Source organism: Choristoneura fumiferana, chromosome 11 (genome assembly GCF_025370935.1).
Source record: "Choristoneura fumiferana chromosome 11, NRCan_CFum_1, whole genome shotgun sequence".
Taxonomy (NCBI): Eukaryota; Metazoa; Arthropoda; class Insecta; order Lepidoptera; family Tortricidae; genus Choristoneura; species Choristoneura fumiferana.
This window is the reverse complement of record NC_133482.1, coordinates 17,717,305-17,736,821: the sequence shown is the minus strand read 5'-3', so window position 1 is coordinate 17,736,821 and position 19,517 is coordinate 17,717,305. Positions and strand designations below refer to the sequence as shown.

Genomic DNA, 19,517 nt, shown 5'->3' with positions numbered 1-19,517 from the left:
TTAAGATACTCAAAAAACATAAACCATAAACATATGGTATGTGCTAGTGCAAAATCGTGTACTCGTATAATAAGGGTTTCTTGACAGTGAAAATATATGCCTAGATAGTGTTAGTTTCTAGATATTTTTTGACGCTGCTTGTGATTGACACCTTTAGTTATTTATTATTACTAATGTCAACTCTCTCACTCTACTTAAAGCTGTAGCGTGACCACTGTCTCCCAGTTAGTACACTCTCACCTCGGCACTGGATTACTTTCTTGATTGCTAGTCTCTCTGCCGCCATTCTAGCATTTACCAGCTGTCACGCTAATGCCAACTCTGTCACTACCTCCAGCTGTAGCGTGGCCACTGGCCACTGCCACTGTGTCCCAGCTCCCAGCTCCCAGCTCCCACTCACCTCAGCACTGGCGTGTTCCTCCTTAGCCGCCTGCAACGCGGCCGCCAGCTTCTCCGCCGCTGTTTTAGTCTCCGCCAGCTGCCGCGCGCTGGTGGCGACTCCATTCTCCAATTCCGCCACCTCCAGCTGGAGAGTGGAGAACTCCTGCTCCCTCTGTTTCCACGAGCTGCTGTGCTGTTCTGCTTGCTTCTTCGCTTTTTTTAATGCTTCCTCGGCTTTCTTGAATTCTCTGGGAAGACATTGAAGATTTCATAGTTTGAAGACTTCCTATTTTTACATCTAATTTTGTCTATTGAATTTAACTGAAGTGGCAACAAAAATCTCTCTCTCTCTTTCTTCAATACAGATGTAGGGGGGTCCCATAGATACCCATGTACACTCGCTGCCCAACATGACAAATTGTTAATAAACTATCTACGTTCAATAGTGCTAAATGCTTCTACCGCCAAAATAAGAACCAAAACAATTGTGAATTCTGATGAAAAACATTGTACGTCGCACGGGCGGTACTAGAATTACGAACGTCGACTCATTAAAGCCCTTAGTCTTCGACTTCGGGCTTCTAATAGACTCTCGTTCGTAATTCCTTGTTTACCGCCCTTAAGACACAATGTACTATTACAAACTTTTATTTAGTTTCACCTGTCCCGTTGTCTGTCTGTCTGTCTGTAATCAAATCTTGCAAGCTAAATTCGACCAACTTCCAGTGGTTGGATTGATTTGGGTATACTTATGACATCCTGGTAGTCCAGCCAGGATTGCCACCACAGGATGGAACACTTTAGCGGTTAATGGCATCGACTTGATTTTTTTGTTACCTTTCTCTGTGCCCCTTGATATCCTTAACCTTGGCCTCCAGCTCGTTAGCCCTGGCGGCGGCGGCGGCCTGCGCGGCCCGGCCGGCCTCCAGCTGGTGCGCGAGTGCGGCGACGCGTGCGCGCAGAGCCTCGATCTCGGCGTGCGTCTGCGCATGCGACGTGGTGGCGAGACGCGCCTTTATTACCTCCAGCTCGTGCGACATCATTTCGTATCTGTGGGCACGACCAACCAAAAGCTGAGCAATTTTAACCATTACTAATCAAATGACCAATGACCTTTATATCATAAGTCCTCTCATAAGTCAATGACCAGCATTAAACAACCGATTTTACTATGACAACTTTCTTGTCTGTGGTAGTGCTTATAATACGTGTGTAGATAAAATATAGTATGCAATTGGTAAGTAATTAGGCCTTAAAACATTATATAACATATCATAACGATTAAAAGGCTAATAGATTTATTTTTTTTTTAGGATACTCAACTCAGTTATGTACAGTCAAGTGCAAAAATATATCTAGGTATTCGAACCACTCAAAAATATGTTACTACGGCCTTATTGCGTCCGAATAAGAGTCTGTGGTACTTATTTTTGAAACTTTGAATAAGTTCATATTTTTACACTTGACTGTACATATCCGGAATCAGTGAATTTTTCTGTTGTTTGAGCAGTTTAAAAATTTTCACAAAAATGGCGCATTGATTAAGTAGCCTTTCAACCGTCGAATTATAGATAAAATGGTGTAGTATCATTTAGTCTAAAAAACAGCTGGTCTAAGTTGGAACTGGTCTAAGAAGCATCTGGACTAAGTAGCAAGTGGTCTAAAAAGCAACTGGCCCTAACCCGTTTTTTGCCGAAAACTTTAAGAATAGGAGCTCCGCTAAGCGGTGCTCCGTCTATAGTTGTGAAAGGCAACGCCGTTCCCCTCATGATCAGTACCTCTGGTGCTTGGTGCTGAAGGCGTCAGCGGCGGCCTGCATGGCGGCGAGCTCTGCGTGGTGGTGAGCGAGCTGCGCGTCCGTCTGGGACAGCTCCTGCTCCAGCTGGGACAACTGCTGGATTTGCACCAGCACTGACCCACCCTGGGGGTATAAAACTATCATCAAATAACTGCTAAAGTAAAACCGACACAATGAGGGCTATCGCGTATGAATTCGCCGCTAGAGGCACAGGTGTGTAGCGAGATGTCTCCGAAATGTCAAATGTCACTGTTTTTGGGCGAGCTACGCGGGTTGTTTATAATTAGAATAGTTTTGTGAATATTTTGCAATACCTGAAATTAATTATGGCAAACATGCAATATGGGGCAATGAATGTCTGTGTTTTGAGACAGTTTTGTCTTTCGGAAACCTTTGTCCTTTCTTTTTTCCGAACAAAACGAGACTATACACAACACTGTGGCATGCTCGATATTTTTATGGTATACGATTTTAAGGTATTAAATTTGATTTAAATGTAAATTTTGTTATCGAGCCCGTAATAAATAAATAAATAAATATCATGGGACACTTGACACCAATTGAACTAGTCCCAAACTAAGCAAAGCTTGTACTATAGACACCAGGCAATGGATAAACATACTTATATAGATAAACACATACATAAATACATATTAAACACCCAAGACCCGAGAACTAAAATTCGTATTATTCATACAAATATCTGCCCCGGCCGGGATTCGAACCCGGCACCTTAAGCTTCGCAGTCAGGTTCTCTAACCACTTGGCCATCCGGTCGTCAAACAAACTAACCACTATACTTCAGGCAGGACCTTTGTCTACAGTGGCGCCAACTGGTGAGCGCGAAAACGGTAGCCCTCATTGCTAGACTCCAAAAAAATTATAACACTAACATTATAATAATTAAATTACCCAAATAGCAGTAAAACATAACCCTTATAGGCTCGCCATATCTGTCTGTCTGTCCGCAGTTGCAATGGAAGGATGATATTAAAGGGTAGGCCGTCAAACTGTATGCAAGTAGAACAGAACAGAGACAATGAGGGCTATCGTTTTTTTCTCACTAGATGGCGCACTGTTGCGTGAGGTTTTTTAAGTGTGGCTTTCAGAGTCTGTTATTACGGGCGTTAAAACAAAATTTAGATTAAAATCATATTTAAAACACCTTAAAACCGTACCATAAAAATATCCAGCAACCACAGTGTTGCTTAGTCCCGTTTTTGTTCGGAAAAAAAAGGAGGACAAAAGTTTCCAAAAGACAAAACTGTCTCAAAACACAGACATTCATTGCCCCGTAACGCATAATTTCCATAATTAATTTCAGGTAATGCAAAATATTCACAAAAAAAATTCTAATTATAAATAAACCCGCGTAGCTCACCCAAAAACTATGAGATTTGACATTTCGGAGACCTCACCCTACACTAGCGCCTCTAGCGGCGAATTCATTCGCGATAGCCCTCATTGGAGAAAGTTAAAGGGCATGGTAGAACATGGCTAAGAAGAGAGACTGACCTTAACCCTGGCACCGCCGGACAGCGTTCCAGCAGGGTCATAGACGTCCCCTTCGATGGTGACGCACTTCCTTCTGATCTGCGGGTGGAACGTCACCTTGTTGGCTGTGTCCGCGTCTCTGCAGTTACAGGGTTAGTGTTACAATGGCTATTCAATTTGTACTATAGCTGGGGAGGATTGAACTCTGTTCCACGTTGTTCCGTGACGTGTGAGACTATACCATCTGTTATACAAAATGCCAGGAGTCAGAAAGGGTCACACAGATTGTAACCGATATAGACACACTATTTGGGTAGATTTTCCTGCTTTGAATATAACAGGAACTTAGGATGGCTCTTCTAGATCGGTCAGTATGGGAAAGTCTGAAACTATAAGACATACGAAAATCTGTTCTCAGGAACCACATGTCATTGATTTTAATAACAAGAAAAACTGCATTCAAAAATAAATAAAAAAAACTTGTTCTCAGCACGAGAATCGAACTTACATTATTTCTATTTGGATATCGATGTGTAGGTCATAAACAATAAATGTTACTATGAAACACGATATCTAGAATAAATAAACTGTTGTTTTCATATTCTTTAATAATGTAAGTTTCATCTTTTAAAACGTCAGTGTTCGATTCCCAAGTTGAGTACAAGTTTTTTTTTTAAATGAATGAATACAGTTTTTCTTTTCAATAAAATCGATGACATGGTTCCTAAGAACAGATCTTCGTATGTCTTATAGTTTCAGACTTTCCCATACTGACCGATCTAGATGAGCCACCCTGTAAGATACTGACCTGCAGATAAATATACTCCCAAAGACGAAGGCCATGGCGGGAGCGATGACCTCAGGGAAGGTTATGAGGTCGATCGCGCGCTGCACATTCTCTGGACCGCCGCCCTGGAACACAGAACCATCATCAGATCAAACTCAACGTAAATCAGCTGCAAGTTGGAACGAAAGAGATAGAACGATATTGATATCATAGTAAAAGAGAACAAGTATGCACACTCCGACCCTTTAGGAGACTTAACTGCCTACTCCGGCGCGGACGCTGAGGGTTGTCGATGTCTATTTAAGATTAATTAATTACCTACCGGCAAATAATTTTAGTATGAAAGTTAACTTAAAATTGTCTAATATCTGTCTCTTGAGAATCAAGATTCTTTGCCGCTCTATTATTATTATTATACTAAATTTAAAAACATTATTTATAAATTCGCCAAAGTGGTGATGGCGACTGTATACATACTACTCATGTTTCCTACACATAATACTATAACATATTGTTTATAGGCAGGTAGGTATCTATTTTTTTTTGTGTTTTGCACGAAACTATCACACTACACTAATATACTACTAATTTACAACTATACCTAAAACAAAAATTTACGTAAGTACGAGTACGCGAACGTAAAAGGTGACTATCTCGCGAAGCGAGCGCAAGACGAGCGAGCTAAAATCGAAACGTACGGCACCAACGGCAGCGCAGCCTTGACTAAAGTAAACTTAATCCTCCTTAAATTATCAGTGTGTGCTTGCGGCGGCCAACCGGCCAACCGGCGCGCATACATTTAAGCCGCGCGATGTACTTTTGTTCGTAGTGAACCTACTTGTTCTCTTTTACTATGTTTATATGGCATGCATTGAGTACGCAGTTCGAACATATTATTTAATACGAGAGTGAGCGGGACACGGTACGATATGAACTTTGACTTTCAAATTTCGTAGTAGCCCCCTGGTGGCGCGCTGCTGCGTCACTAAAAGTTGCCAACCAGCCTTTGTTTGTTAGCTTATCACATCTAAACCGCTGAACAGATTTAGGTTAAATTCGGTATACAGATAGTGTTCGTCCCGGGGAAGGACATATAATAGTTTTTACCCCGGAAAATTGCATAGTTCCCGCGGGATAATGAAAACCAAATTCTAATGGCTAGTCTAAAAATAGTTTAAGTTAAACAAAAGGTTGTAAGAATCAGAAAGTAACTGTTCTGTGATGTTAGTGTATAAAGTTCTCACGATCTGCTGCGCCAGCCGCAGCGTCCTCTGGTCTATGAGGTGTCCAGTGATCTTATTGAGCGGTATCATGGTGGTGCGCGTCTGGATGTTGCCCTTTTTGAGCAGTAAGTCCACCGTCGCGTCCGTGTCCACCACTACATTGTACAGCTGTAACGATACACGACTTAACACAAACTCAAATCAGTTAACTTGATTTCTAATATTCGACACTCTTACAGCTTTATTCATAAAAAGTTAGAGCCTCCTTGAAGGCTCCTTGAAGGCCCGATGCTAAAAAACATGATTCATAAACGTCTGTTAGCGCTAATCAGTCGATCAAGGCTCTGCTAAAGTTAGAGGACCGTAGACCCTCCTTTACCTCCCAAAATGGCCGCCACAAGTTTGAACAGCTGACTTTGACAAGAGCAAAAAACCATACCGAAGATATTTTTAGTGAAGGGAGGGTTACGCAAAGATTTAAAAAAATCTAGGAAAATTTATTTTCAGGAATTTGTATTTAAAAATCCTCTTAATTAGGTATTTATTACTGCTACTTTACTAACAATAAATATGAAAAAAAAATAGGATGATTAACATAATTACGGCTTTTGCACTTAGGTACAATATAAACATGCGGATCGGAAATGGCGGGAAAACAAACATCTCGCTTTTTATTTTTTTCCCTGCTAATTTGCTGTCACTGCTGTCATTTTTTTTTTAATTATCGATGAGGCCATTTTTTGTCTTTGATTTGTCAAGGTGGCCAACATAACGCGTCTTATCCATCTATCAGCAGCTCAACAACTAGCAGACTGCTAGCAAGCGTTTATGAATCATACTTCTTGACAACCGTCTAACAAGCTTAATCAGTCTGCTAAGTAACAGACCGATCAAACCTCAATTAAGAATTTTTTATGAATAAGGCTGTTAATTTGTACTTGTAAGTTGCGATTCGCTGTTATTTGAAGTAAATTAAAACTGACAGCAAATCGTGCAGTATTGTAGGACACGACTGCCTGCCTATTTAACCCGCGACGCAAAAAGAGGGGTGTTATAAGTTTGACCGCTATGTGTGTCTGTCTGTGGCACCGGAAATCTTAAAAGGCTGGACCGACAGACCTTATATCCCGAGAGAGACTCTTAAAGGTTGACCTAACTTGCGTGTAAAAAGTTTGATCCACGGTCAAAGTTTTGTCCAACCTAAATGCGCGATGCGGTTTGAAAAAGCCGCCGCGACTCGAGCCTTTGAATCGGTACCGTGCGGTCTTGATTTCCCATCACTAAATCTCGCTCGTGACGTCATCCATCGTAGTTACGAAAAATTCGACACGCTAGGTTATCATACAGGTTGAAGCGCTCTTTTCGTCTATCTCGATATAAGGTCTGTGGGTGGACCGATTTGAATGTGTTTTATTTTATTTTATAGCAGGTTTTCTAGCTATAGTTCTTAGACATGTCGGTTCAGCCGTTTTTGACATATTGAACTTTGAAGTGACAAAGTCGGGAGTTTTAGTAAATAAATAAATAAATATCATGGGACATTTGACACCAATTGACCTAGTCCCAAACTAAGCAAAGCTTGTACCTACTATGGATACTAGGCAACGGATAAACATACTTATATAGATAAATACATACTTAACTACATATTAAACATCCAAGACTCGAGAACAAACATTCGTGTTATTCACACAAATATCTGCCCCGGCCGGGATTCGAACCCAGGACCTCAAACTTCGTAGTCAGGTTCTCTAACCACTTAGCCATCCGGGTGTCCAAAGTGGTGGTGGTAGTGTAAGTGAAAGATGGGTTCATAAAAAAAAAACACGTATCGCTCAAACGTAGCTCTGGTCGTAGAAAAACCAAGCAAGCTTACCTTGAAAGATAAGGCAAGATTACCTGACTGTCATAAGACAGTCTATTTATTAGTACATTTTCACCTTCGCAAATGAATCCAGAGTCAATCAATGATCTAAAGGCTCACCTTGCCAGCAGCAGCGGTCTCCAGCGCGGTGCAGTACACGGGGTCGTTCACGTTTATGAGGCGCGCCACAATGCCTACCGACAAACACACAAAGTACAAAAGCTTTGTACAAAGTACAAAGTACGGAAGCGGGCCACTGACGTCATGTGACAAGTGGAGAGGGGGCGCTAAAGTGGTCAAAATTAGTATGACGTGGCCCCTCAGGATGCGATTCCATCAGAGATGTGCGAGAAATGTGTGAAACGTTGAACGACGAAGCTAATGAGTGAGTGAGAAGCTATAGCACATTGTTGTAGAGGCACGAAAGTAATCAATAGATGAAACAGTTAGTTTAAACTTCGATAAATGAGTTCATCTATTGGACTTTTGGCCGAGACTAAACATTGTGCTTTTCACGATCACTGCGAGGAAATAAAATAGTGTCACCCTCCCGCTAGCACGCCTGGAATGAAATTCAGAAATTATATTCTAAAAAAGTCGTATTGTATTATGAAATACATATACGACCTGTTTTCGTAATGTGTTACATTGTTGTAGTGTTTTGCAAGCCATAAATGAGTCGGCTGTTAAATGTACATTAGGCAGTTTTGGGTACTGGACTGGATTTAGGTTACCTATTGCCACATCTTCGAGCAGTGTGTGAATTTTTTTATTTTCACTTCTCATGCTTGGGTGAGTTCGTGTTTATGCTGTATCTAGGCGACATAAAATGACTTTTTATGCTCTAGTGCATAAAATAAAATTTTCCTCTAATACCAACTCAAGACCAAGGTAATCAGGTGCCAATAGCCACAAACAAAAAAGTTTCTATATATTTTTTAAATATTTTTTAATTTATATAAAACTAAAAATCAATCAAATCAATCACAATAAATCAGTAAAATCAAAATAATGGAATTATTATAATAATGCATAAAAAATAAAAGGTACATAGAAAGTGAATCATTGTTTCCACTGTTGCTATTTCATTTCCTCGCCATCGAAGTGAAAAGCAGAGTGTAAAACTCGAGCATTAAACCCATTTTCCCTCGACGTGTCTATCCGAGACGTGCGTACCGGCTCGGGTGGCTATATGAACGCCTCGGGTAAAATGGCCCGTTTTATGCTCTTGTTTTATAATCTACTATTGTCGTACCGTGTACTTTGCTAGCGTCGAAGTCCCTGGTGGGCGGCTGGTAGCGGAACTGGCAGCGCTGCAGCGTGGAGCCGAGGCGGTCGAGCGCGTCCCGCTTGGCCGTGCTGTCCGCCTGCAGCCGCCGGGTCAGACCCTTGAGCTCCGTGTTGCGCGCCTCGCTGAAGTTCATGCTCGATAGCTCCGCCTGTACAAACGTTTAAGAATCAACTATAAACAATTACTTTGCTCACCTGTGGCCTTACGATAGTTACTTCTGTGCAAAATTAACGCTTAAATAACTACTCTTGTGTCATTTAACTTAAGTTACGTTTCCACCATAGAAGTTGCGACGATGTGTTGCAATGAATGTGCGGTTTTCAAACGCTTCATTTACCATTCCGCGCTCCGCTCAGCTGTTTCCAACAGAGCTGTGCTGTGCGAGGATAGTTAAATGGAGCGTTTCTATTGGTTAATGAAAAACACATTCCTCGCAACTAGGGTTGCCAGGTGGATTGTCCGGGATTGTCCCGGAATTATGTGTCTTGTCCCGTGTCCACGAATTAAACTTTAATGTCCCGGACTTCGACAACTAAATATAATACTAGTTTTTTTTTTATAAGTTACGAGAGCAGTATTTCTTTCCATATTAAATATAATGACCCGGATAACTCACGTCTTAAATCGAGTTTAGCTCGACATGTTTCGGGCTAATCCGTAGCCCTTCGTCTTCGACTCAGCGGCTGCTGCAACCCGCGCACTGCGCGCCGCCGCTCTGCTCGCGCGACTACCCGACGAAACTGACACCGGCACACAACGGGTCGCGTTGCTCCGAAGACGAAGGCTACGGATTAGCCCGAAACATGTCGAGCTAAACTCGATTTAAGACGTGAGTTATCCGGGTCATTTTATTTAATATGAGTGAGTCTCACGGTAGTTTCATGTACAAAATTTCTTTCCATATTAAAAATTGAAGCTGCGGTTAACATTGTCGGCCTGTTTTCAGAATTCACGTGCCTGAGAACTGTTTGAGGTCCTCGCAAAAGACTTGACAAAAGACAAAATCTGGGCTCACTATTTTAAAACGAGCAACACTAATAATTTTGTCGTTGTGAAGAAAATACTTGGTTTTGTGCTTTTCGTAACCCTCGAATTGTCCCGGAAATGAAATGCCTGTATCTGGCAACCCTGCTCGCAACACATCCTCTCACATCTCTGGTGAAAACGCAGCCTTACCTGCAGTTTATCCAGCCTGGCCTGATGCTTCCAAATGTTCTCCTGGTCTTTAATAAACAGCAAGCTGGCCTTCTATTTTCCCTTAAGGTCTTAAGGCAAAGAGTACCCACGTGGTAGACTTTAGTCAAGCTCATAGTCGGGCTGTCTAGGCCATACTATGGCTTTCTCCAGGCAGATGTTAAGCCTGGGGACCGAAGTCCGTTGGGTGTCCGGACAAGAATAACTCCCCTCCATCTCATCCCGTTGGGTGTTGTAGAAGGTGACTAAGGGAAAAGTAAAGAAAACGGGCAGCGTCTTCTGCGTACACCATCAGAGTAATACTGCGATCCCCAAGCTGCCTGCCAATCGTAGGGATTATAGCAACCCCCCCCTACCAAGGGGGAGGCATTTGTTCAGCAGTGAACGTCTTCCGTATGGCGATAAGTCTTTAGTCTACTCCTGTGTCCTTGGTCTTACCTGCAACTTATCCAGCTGGGCCTGATGCTTTCCAATGTTCTCCTGGTCTTTGGTGAACTGCGCGCTGCTGGCTTTGAACTCCCGCTCCAGGGTCTTGAGGCGGTCTTCCGCGTGGCGCTTCTCCATCTGCGCTTGGGATATAGACGTGGAGGCTTCCGACGCTTCCTGCTTGGCGGCTGGGGAGCGAAGTTAGATTAGAACCTGTTTCGAATACTTCTTTAATCATAAATATTGTTGCGCCCGGAATTTATTAAGAAATTACCATGAAGGAAATTAGCGTGAGTAAACTCGCAAAACCTCATAATTATAATAATTGTATCTACACCCATATAGTAGGTAAATCCTCAATTATACGTTCAAAAACCACGTGCAGCAGCAGGTCGTCGCGGGCGCAGCTCGTGGGGCAGACATACCTACCTTGTAAGAGTTAATGCAGGTCATTCTCAATGGTTTGCGGAACACATGATAGAGGATTTAATATTTGATATAGATAAAATATTGTATGCAACTGTACGTAATTAGGCCTTAAAACACTCATGTGACCCTATTATGAACTCGGCTACGCCTCGTTTCATAAACCCACACTCGTGTTTTAAGGATCCCTATTACGATACAGTTGCATAAAATACTATAATAGTGGGCCCAAGTAGGCCCTCTTATTCTGAGAAGACGCCCTGTGCAAACTCTTAGGGCCACGCAAAAAAGGTCAACTTTATTATCTACACTATAGATTTACGTGATCCATTAGAATACGAGTATACGTAAATTACGATATCGTAATGACAGCCAGTGATTAGACATTTAAAATCGCCGTACACTACGACCTCTTTAATCCGAACCCCGAAAATGTACCCCCCTTCGGACTAGTGGAGCGTTCGAATTATAGTATACAGATAATTTATAGGGTATTTTTATGGAATAAAACAAACTTCTTTTCTTTGACGTGGAAGCCATGATGCACGAACGTCATAATAGCAACTCAAAATGGCGGACGAATAACAAAAACAAAAGCGCATATCATCTGCTCGACATTGTAACCGCTAGTTGGCGAGCACTAACCCATGAGCTGGTCCTGCAGCGACTCGCTGGCGCCCTCGTTGCCGGTGCTGACCGATATGAACTTGGCCTGCGCGTCGGCCAGCGCCGCTTCGCTCGTCTCGCTCGCCGACCGAAGGCTCTCGAACGTTGACGACACTGCCAACACGATTCACTTCAATGCACAACTACCTCCTATCTTTAACTATTAGTTGGATACAGTGGAAAAGAGTAAGCGTTTGTGAATGCGTGCGTGCGTGCGCGCGTGTGTGTGTGTGTTGAGTTTCTTGCCGATTCTTCTTAACAGAGGTTTTTCCGAACCGGTGGTACATTTTTTTGACATTCATAAGTGCTTGTTATAGCCTCAATTGAATAAAGATATTTTGACTTTGACTTTGACATCTGGAATAACACATAGGCTACTTTTTATCCTGATATTTCCACGGCATCAGGATAAAATTTCGATATCTCACCCGCTGGGTATGTAGTCATGAAATTTGGCACAGTATTTAGGGTTCTGTACCCAAAGGGTAAGAAAGAGACCCTATTACTAATACCACTGTCCAGTGACAGTAGAAATTTTCAAAGATTATCTATTTCTATTAACGTTATACTAAAAACCGAATAAAATATAAATGCGTTTTTTTTTGCTTATTGTATAGATAATGTTACGGAACTTAGTCGCACTTGGTCGGTTTTATAATGCAACAACAGTATAAAGATTAAATTTTTGTAAATTTCCACGGGAATGCAGTGAAAACTGCTGGATCTTACGATTTACGCGTACGAAACCGCGGGTGAGATACAATATAAATGACCTCGCTGAGTATCTTCTTCTTAGCGGCCAGCGCCTGCTCGTCGTCAGCCAGCGCTCTCTCCAGCAGCCGCGCGCGCTTGTCGTGCGAGGTGCCGGCCTCTTTGGCCGCCTTGTGCGCCGCCGACGCCGCCGCCTCCGTCTTCTCTAGACTCAACCCTTCTGTCTCCAACTGCTTGAGGGTGCTGCCGCTTTGCTGTTAGTGGGATTGTTGGTGAGTTTTTAGCGGCCATGATGCATCAAGTGATTAAATGAATGCAATAGATGCACTAGAAGCTAGGCGCGTTCTTAATTTTAGGTCGATTAAACTTTAACTTGTAAATGGACTTTGTACCATCAGCCAAATATGTGGTCTACCACCCTAAACTTGATAATCGTTTGCACGTCATAAAACAATAATGCCAATAGACGTGTCTGTCAACTTGAAAGTTCGACTTTAGCGACATATTCATTTGATAGGAATTTGTTTAAAAACTGATAGACCACTTATTTGGCTGATGGTACCTACACGGTCTGCTCCTTTTCCACTGAAAGGTTTGCATGAGATCTGGCAGTTAAAAATGAAACTCCAGACTTACAGAATTATCAAGAAATTTATATTATTAGTATACTTTACCCTGAATTCCTGCATGTAAGCAGCACAGTGAAAAATAACAACTAATTAATCTATTTAGGTATTCCTACATTACAAAGAGCTACAAATTTTTAAAAATAAAATGTTGAATAAAAGCTTGCAAATATTGCATGAAATCTATATTAATAATTTCGTACCGGTCTACGGTAGACTCGAACGCAATGCACATCAAATTGAAGAGCGTAAAAATTAGTCAATCCGAGTCGACAACTTGTAGGCGGAAAAATCGGATTATCGAGTATTTTCAATATAAACTTGAATAAATTACTAAGCGAACTAAACATGTCAATGTCATCACATCAAAGTGGCGTTAATGCCACGTTGTGTCACGTCATCACGTGTCACAGGTGTCACAGGTGTGCATTTCGTTCTCCATTGTGACCTCTTAAGGGCCCCACACACGGTACGATTCGTCGATTTTCATCAGATCGATCGTACAGACAAATCGTACCGTATATGGGGCCCTTTAGGTCTAATTTCTATGATTATGAGACAGAGACATCATAGTTATTTGGGCAAATAAGATTTAGGAGAAATATCTACTAGTGAAATACCGATACAATCATAGGTTAGCTGTGAAAGTACGTTTGTGATAATATTAAGGTTGAGAATACGTCAGATTTTTCAATAAGTACGACGTCTTCACACTGGCAAAAAAAAAAATAAACATACTATTATGAGTCTACATTTTACCTGAGCGAAGCCGGGTTTTCATCTAGTCATATAAAATTTCGAACAAAAGTCTGTAATAAGCTTGTAACATGCTGAATAAAATCTTGTAACAAATTGAATAAATGCTTGTAACAAGGACATGATAATTAAAACCTTAAAACAGTTTTCTAAATTCATGTGCAAAATAACATTTTAAATTTTCCACGGTGGTGAAGTAAAAACACTGTTAGGAGACCTGATATTTTTTACTTGCAAAGCAAATGAATGACACATTTTAGCGACAGATAAACCGTGTTCGGTTTAAGTTCGCATTCTAAGCTACTCTTATTGTGAAGTTTTATTTTTATCTTTATGTATAAACAAATTTTAAAAAAATGGTGTTTGACCCAAACCGCACTAGGCCCGCGTGGGAACTTTAACCCAAGCCCTCTCATCCTGTGTCCAGCAGTGGGACGGATATGCTCTGGGATGATGATGAGATGAGTGTAACTTAATATGGCTTACCTCATCGAGCCTCCTGTTGAGCTCCTCTATGTCCTTCTCGAGAGCTTTGGACGTGTCCTCGTTGCTTTTGATCTCGTCCGCTTGCTCTGAATGTCGTCCTGCACGTCTGTCACCTTCTCTTGAGCCTTCTTGAGATTCTCTTCTGCCGATACGTATCTGTCAATAAATAAATTGACTCAGTCCCAAATGATAAAACAAAAAGTTGGAAAACCTCCGACATTTGTCACTTCAAAATTCAAACATGTCTGTCTTAGAACCATCGCTACGCTCGCTCGGGAAGTAGTAGCCTGTAGGTTTTGATTCCTTGCGAGTTTCGAAAATTTGCAGAAATTTGCGGCATAAGCGGCTCTATCTTTTGATTGCGTTGGCTTAGAAGTTTGATTTTTTCGCAGCTCCAAGGGACAGCAGACCTGAGCATTTGATATGAATTTCAGCTTGATACCTCCACGCGTTCCTGAGAAAAAGGGTCTTGACAGACGGACGGACAACAAAGTGATCCTATAAGGGTTCTGTTTTTTCCTTTCAAGGTACGGAACCCTAAAAAAAGCTATGTTCTTACTTGTAAGCCACATAAAGCCGGGACACGTTTTCTAGTTCCCGTACAACCTTCTGGTACTCCTGGAACTGGGCGCGCTCGTCTTGCAGCTTCTGCAGCTTCGGAGCGATGTCCTCGCGGATTATCTGATCAACATGGAAAGGTTTACAATTCTTTACCATCCAAAGAAATTAAATGTGTATGAAGTTCCCAATCAGCACTGAGCCCGCGTGGGAGATACAGCACAAGCTCTCATTCTGAGATTATGTCCAGCTACGGAGCTGTGCCTGCATGCAATTATATATGTGTGTGTGTACCTTGCATTCTATCACTTTTATCGTAAAAAGCACGAGATTTCTACACTTCATTATAATGTTTTCATTGTAATGTTTGTGTGTATGTTTGTGTGTATGTTTGTCCGTCTTTTCGTTTGATTTTTGGTATGAAGATAGTTTACGGGCCAGAGGGTGACATAGGCTACTTTTTATCCCGGAAAAATGCAGTTCCCGAGGGAACAGCGCGCGATAACCGAATTCCACGCGGCCGAAGCCCCGGGCAAAAGCTAGTGTTTATAATAAATTTATGACATTGAAGCCAAGATTTAGGGCTGTTTCACCATCCATTGATTAGCGTTAACCAACGGTTAAATGTGATGCCGTCTCAGTCTATTCGATCAAAACAAATAGAGACGGCATCACATTTAACCGTCGGTTAACGTTCATAACTTTTGCCATATTCGTCACTTAAAGATTTTAGGAAACCCAGCGAGATTCTAATTGTCCTGGCTGTACGCCACTAGTAATCAAATTACTGTAGTAAGTAAATAATTATTATATTTTTATCAATTTATTTGCAAATGGACATACATCATTCAGTTCCCTGAGTTTGGCGTCTTTTTTCTCTATGGTCTTCTCAGCAGCTTGCTTCTTTGCCTCATACATCCGCGTTCCAGCTGCTTCTTCTACCATCGACAATATCTGCAATAGCACAAAAGCTTCAGTCATAAAAACTTTAGAAAATGAAGGAAATTTTGTCTAGTGGTGGAGCAAATACAAACAAACACTATTATAAAGATTTTCCACCTTTTTAAGATGATGTCAGGATTTGGGACATTTATTCAACCAAATATTAGGGTAAATCGTCAGTCACTGTGCCCAGCCTGTGCCTTTCAATAACTGGCTACCTCTTACTCACCTCATACTAAAAATGAATTCTATTTGTAGCCCTATTGAAGGGTGGCCAGTAATTGATGATTTACCCTACTTCAAATATATTAATATTTAACTTGGAATTTATCACACTGTTACACAAGAATTTGAAAATTGATCAGAATGTGTTGAGTAACTGACATCGTGAGAATTGCGGGTAACTGGTGGATGGAAGTGGCAGGTTGTGTTAATTGCATTTCTTAGTTCTTTACCTCAAAAGCATATATTCCTTGTAGCGATTTACCAAATCACATTTTACCTCGAACTAACAAAACTTCAATAGAATCATGTACTTGAAGCAAATTATCGCGTAGCTTTTTACATACATACATAAAAATCACGCCTGTATTCCAAATGGGGTAGGCAGAGCACACGAAACATTACCGCTTCGGAGCCACTTTTAGCAATTTTAGGTTTTAAGTTTGACAAAAACGTACAATAGTGACAGGTTGCTAGCCTGTCGCCTACGGTGTACCTTAACCTATGTCCTCAGTCGCCTCTTACGACATCCATGAAGAAATGGAGAGGTGTTATTCTAATCCGTCACCACACGGGTTCTTACATTAGTATAATTAATTGTAGCATCTCATTTTTCGTGTAGTATTTTACCCTAGACGCATTTCGCCGAGATCAATGTTTGCTTGGGAATTAATTTGACAAGTTAATTGAAGTTTGTACTAAATTACATATTACATGATCGAGGTGAAATGCGACTAAAACTAATAGAGACTAAAAAAACACGATTGTGATACAACGCTATAATTAAATAAAGGTGAAATGCGATTCGGTGAAACGCTACAAGGAATTTATGCTTTTGAGGTAAAGAACTAACAAATGACTGGTGTGGTAGATCTTCAAAGGAACAAAAGTGTTTCCTGAGGCATGGAATTCTAAAAAACAATCTCATAACATTTAACCTCTGGTGGCTTCATGTTGAGGACTTTGGTGATGCGTCCCTGCATGATGAGGAAGTGTGGGTTGTTGACGTTGAGTTGCACGGAGCAAAACAGGTCCGAGACACGCTTGTTCTGGACATTGATGCCGTTGATCAGGTACTTGTTCTTACCGCCCATCACCACCTGCGTGATAGTGATAGAAGGGTTGTTGATGGAAACTAGCCAGTAGAAAATTTGATAATTGCAATATCTACAGGTTTTAAATAAATGTAATTTGGGAGCTATAGCAATATAAAGGTTCTAAAATAATGGAGAAAAAAATTTTAAGTTCAAAATTAGAATCATAATAGACACAATTTATTTTATTGTCCATACATTTATTGTGAACACCACATCATTTATATCACATATCGTCACTACTTTGAAAAATCTCGTATCTAAAATCAATATGTCAACAAAATACGAGATTTTTTTAAAGTCAGGGCCGGCAGTAGCGGCTTTAGGGTAGGGCGCGGTGGGGCGACCGCCCAGGACGCCGGACTTAAAGGGGCGCCTGAAGCCTATACCTTCTAGAAAATTCCCAAAATTTGGGGGTGCCGTGGAAATCCGCTGGAAGTGCTAAAACCGGCACGAGTGCCAGATTAATCATGTCGGCCCCTAGGAATGCAAATTCTCAGGGCCCCTTTTCAGCCATTGGAAGATCTTCAGCTCTTTCAAGTCAATCAAATTAACTGACAGCATGCGTCAAAAGGATGCATATTTTGCAATTCAAGTATATCTATACTTTATTTTATGAAACATTTTCGATATTTTTATGTATGCACGGGGCCCCCAGCTGAAGTGGGGCCCCTAGTGAGTTGCCTATTCTGACTAATAGTTAATCCGGCCCTGTTCAAAGTAGTGATGACGACATCTACCAATGTAAATATGTATGGAACATTTTCACAGGGCATAAAATACCGACTAAAACAAAATCTCAACAGTTTTCCTTCATAAAAAGTTAAATGATACACTTGCCTGCCTCGTAACAGTGATTTCATTGTGATTCTCATAGCCAATTGGACATTGTGCCCTGTCACGGTTATCAAACGTGATGCTGACCGTTGCCTTGGTGATGCCAGCCTGGCCATGCTTGTAGATCAGCTCCTGAAGGCTTCCAGCTCGCACCTGAAAAACATAAAAAATTGTCTCATCATTAAAAAAAGCCTCAACAAAAACAAAAAAAAAAACTGAAATAAAATTACCATGAGATGATTATTGAAATAAGATATATGGGTCACATTATTAATATTAATAACTGAAGTGTGCCCAAGGAAGAAGATTGATTTCATTGCCAACCTGAACAGTACTGTATAGGCACATTTAGAATCTCAGCCCAATGTGTTTGACAGTCACTGTGACAAGAGGAACAGGCTCAGCTCATGCTTCACTTGCACAGAAGCTGCCAGCGCTGGTTTTCAACCTGCTCCTGTTGACTTAGTGACTTAGGCTAGCTAAAATTATTACAAGTGGGAAGGAAACCAGAACTACAGAGGAAAAGTTAAATGCCAACCTGACAGGTTGAAACCTGATATGATTGGCTTTCTGTTCCAGCTCTCCTTGACAAGGAACCACAAATTGGTTTGTAACAAGTCCAGCATACCTGTATGTTATTTTGTATGTTTGACCCATGTATGTTATTTTAGTTACTAGTTAACTAATGTTAGCAGCTTAAATATGTTGTAAACTAAGACCATTTTCGGCTACTTCTGCATTATTTATCGAATTTATAACGATGAAATTCGTATAGAAAAGAGATGGCGGGAGTCCGATCAACAAATATAAAATAAATCAACAAATCAGAACTTACGTTGGATAAATTGGTGATTCCTAGTACGAAGCAAATAGAATCTAATATGTTGGACTTTCCAGTCCCATTTAGTCCAGTGATAGCGTTGAATTCAGGGTCGAAACCGGTGATCTCAACACGATTCCCGTAGGACTTAAAACCGTCTAACACGATGGATTTGATGTACATTTTGCTTACAAATCATGCATTTATGTGCTCGATTAATCAATTAGAACTTAAATTGACATTGAATACGTAAATTTTAAGTATTTTAAGAACAAAACAATCATCACCACAAAGCGGGAACCGTTGATTTTTGCAATTTGACATTGACAGTTCGGCTACGCAACGCGACACTTTTTTTTTCGTTTGTCCATTTGAAAAGACTAAAGCCAAAGACATAAAGTCTTATTTGCAATGTTTACAACCATAATCGCTTTAGTCTTTCAGCGACTTTTTGTTCTTAAAATGCATTTTAGTATCGCTTTTTACTAGTGTTTCTTAAAGAGTCACAGAATGCGGCTTGGGGATAGAGGTAAGTATGTACAAGAAGCTGACGGGCTATTTTAACATAAACAAGGCAGAGAATATTGTAACCTTGCTTTTTAATTTACAAATAATTGAGAGTACAAGGCGGTATAGTCTTTTATCTTATTCTGTCCGAAAAGTCAAATAAAAAAAGCAACTCATTTCTCTGGCAACACCAATGTTTTTTCTTTTTTTTTTTGCTTGTCTGTTTGTGTTCGCGCCAATCGTTAAAACAAAAAAAACGTCTATAATTAATTTAATTTGCGTTATTATTCAAAATGGATTTCTCAATACAAGCGGAATTAGAAGTCCTTTTTCGCCACGCGTCCGGCAGTCCATTTCGGGCAGGAGACCGGGCCTTTCTTCCGTAAAAAAGAATCAAAGGTGTGACCT

At 40.9% G+C, this 19,517-nt stretch overlaps 1 protein-coding gene across 1 annotated transcript; it reads right to left on the bottom strand.

Moving 5' to 3' along the window:
• Positions 1–304: 304 nt before the first annotated feature.
• Positions 305–18,918, bottom strand: LOC141433026 (structural maintenance of chromosomes protein 2-like). The gene is given in 18 exon segments (XM_074094857.1): positions 305–629; positions 1,219–1,431; positions 2,160–2,302; positions 3,695–3,812; positions 4,482–4,585; positions 5,705–5,851; positions 7,668–7,741; positions 8,803–8,986; positions 10,471–10,646; positions 11,530–11,680; positions 12,324–12,515; positions 14,130–14,209; positions 14,212–14,285; positions 14,689–14,810; positions 15,531–15,641; positions 16,790–16,951; positions 17,786–17,935; positions 18,618–18,918. Coding segments are annotated over 18 exon segments (2,694 nt in total). The 5' UTR covers positions 18,786–18,918.
• Between the last annotated feature and the right edge of the window lie 599 nt (positions 18,919–19,517).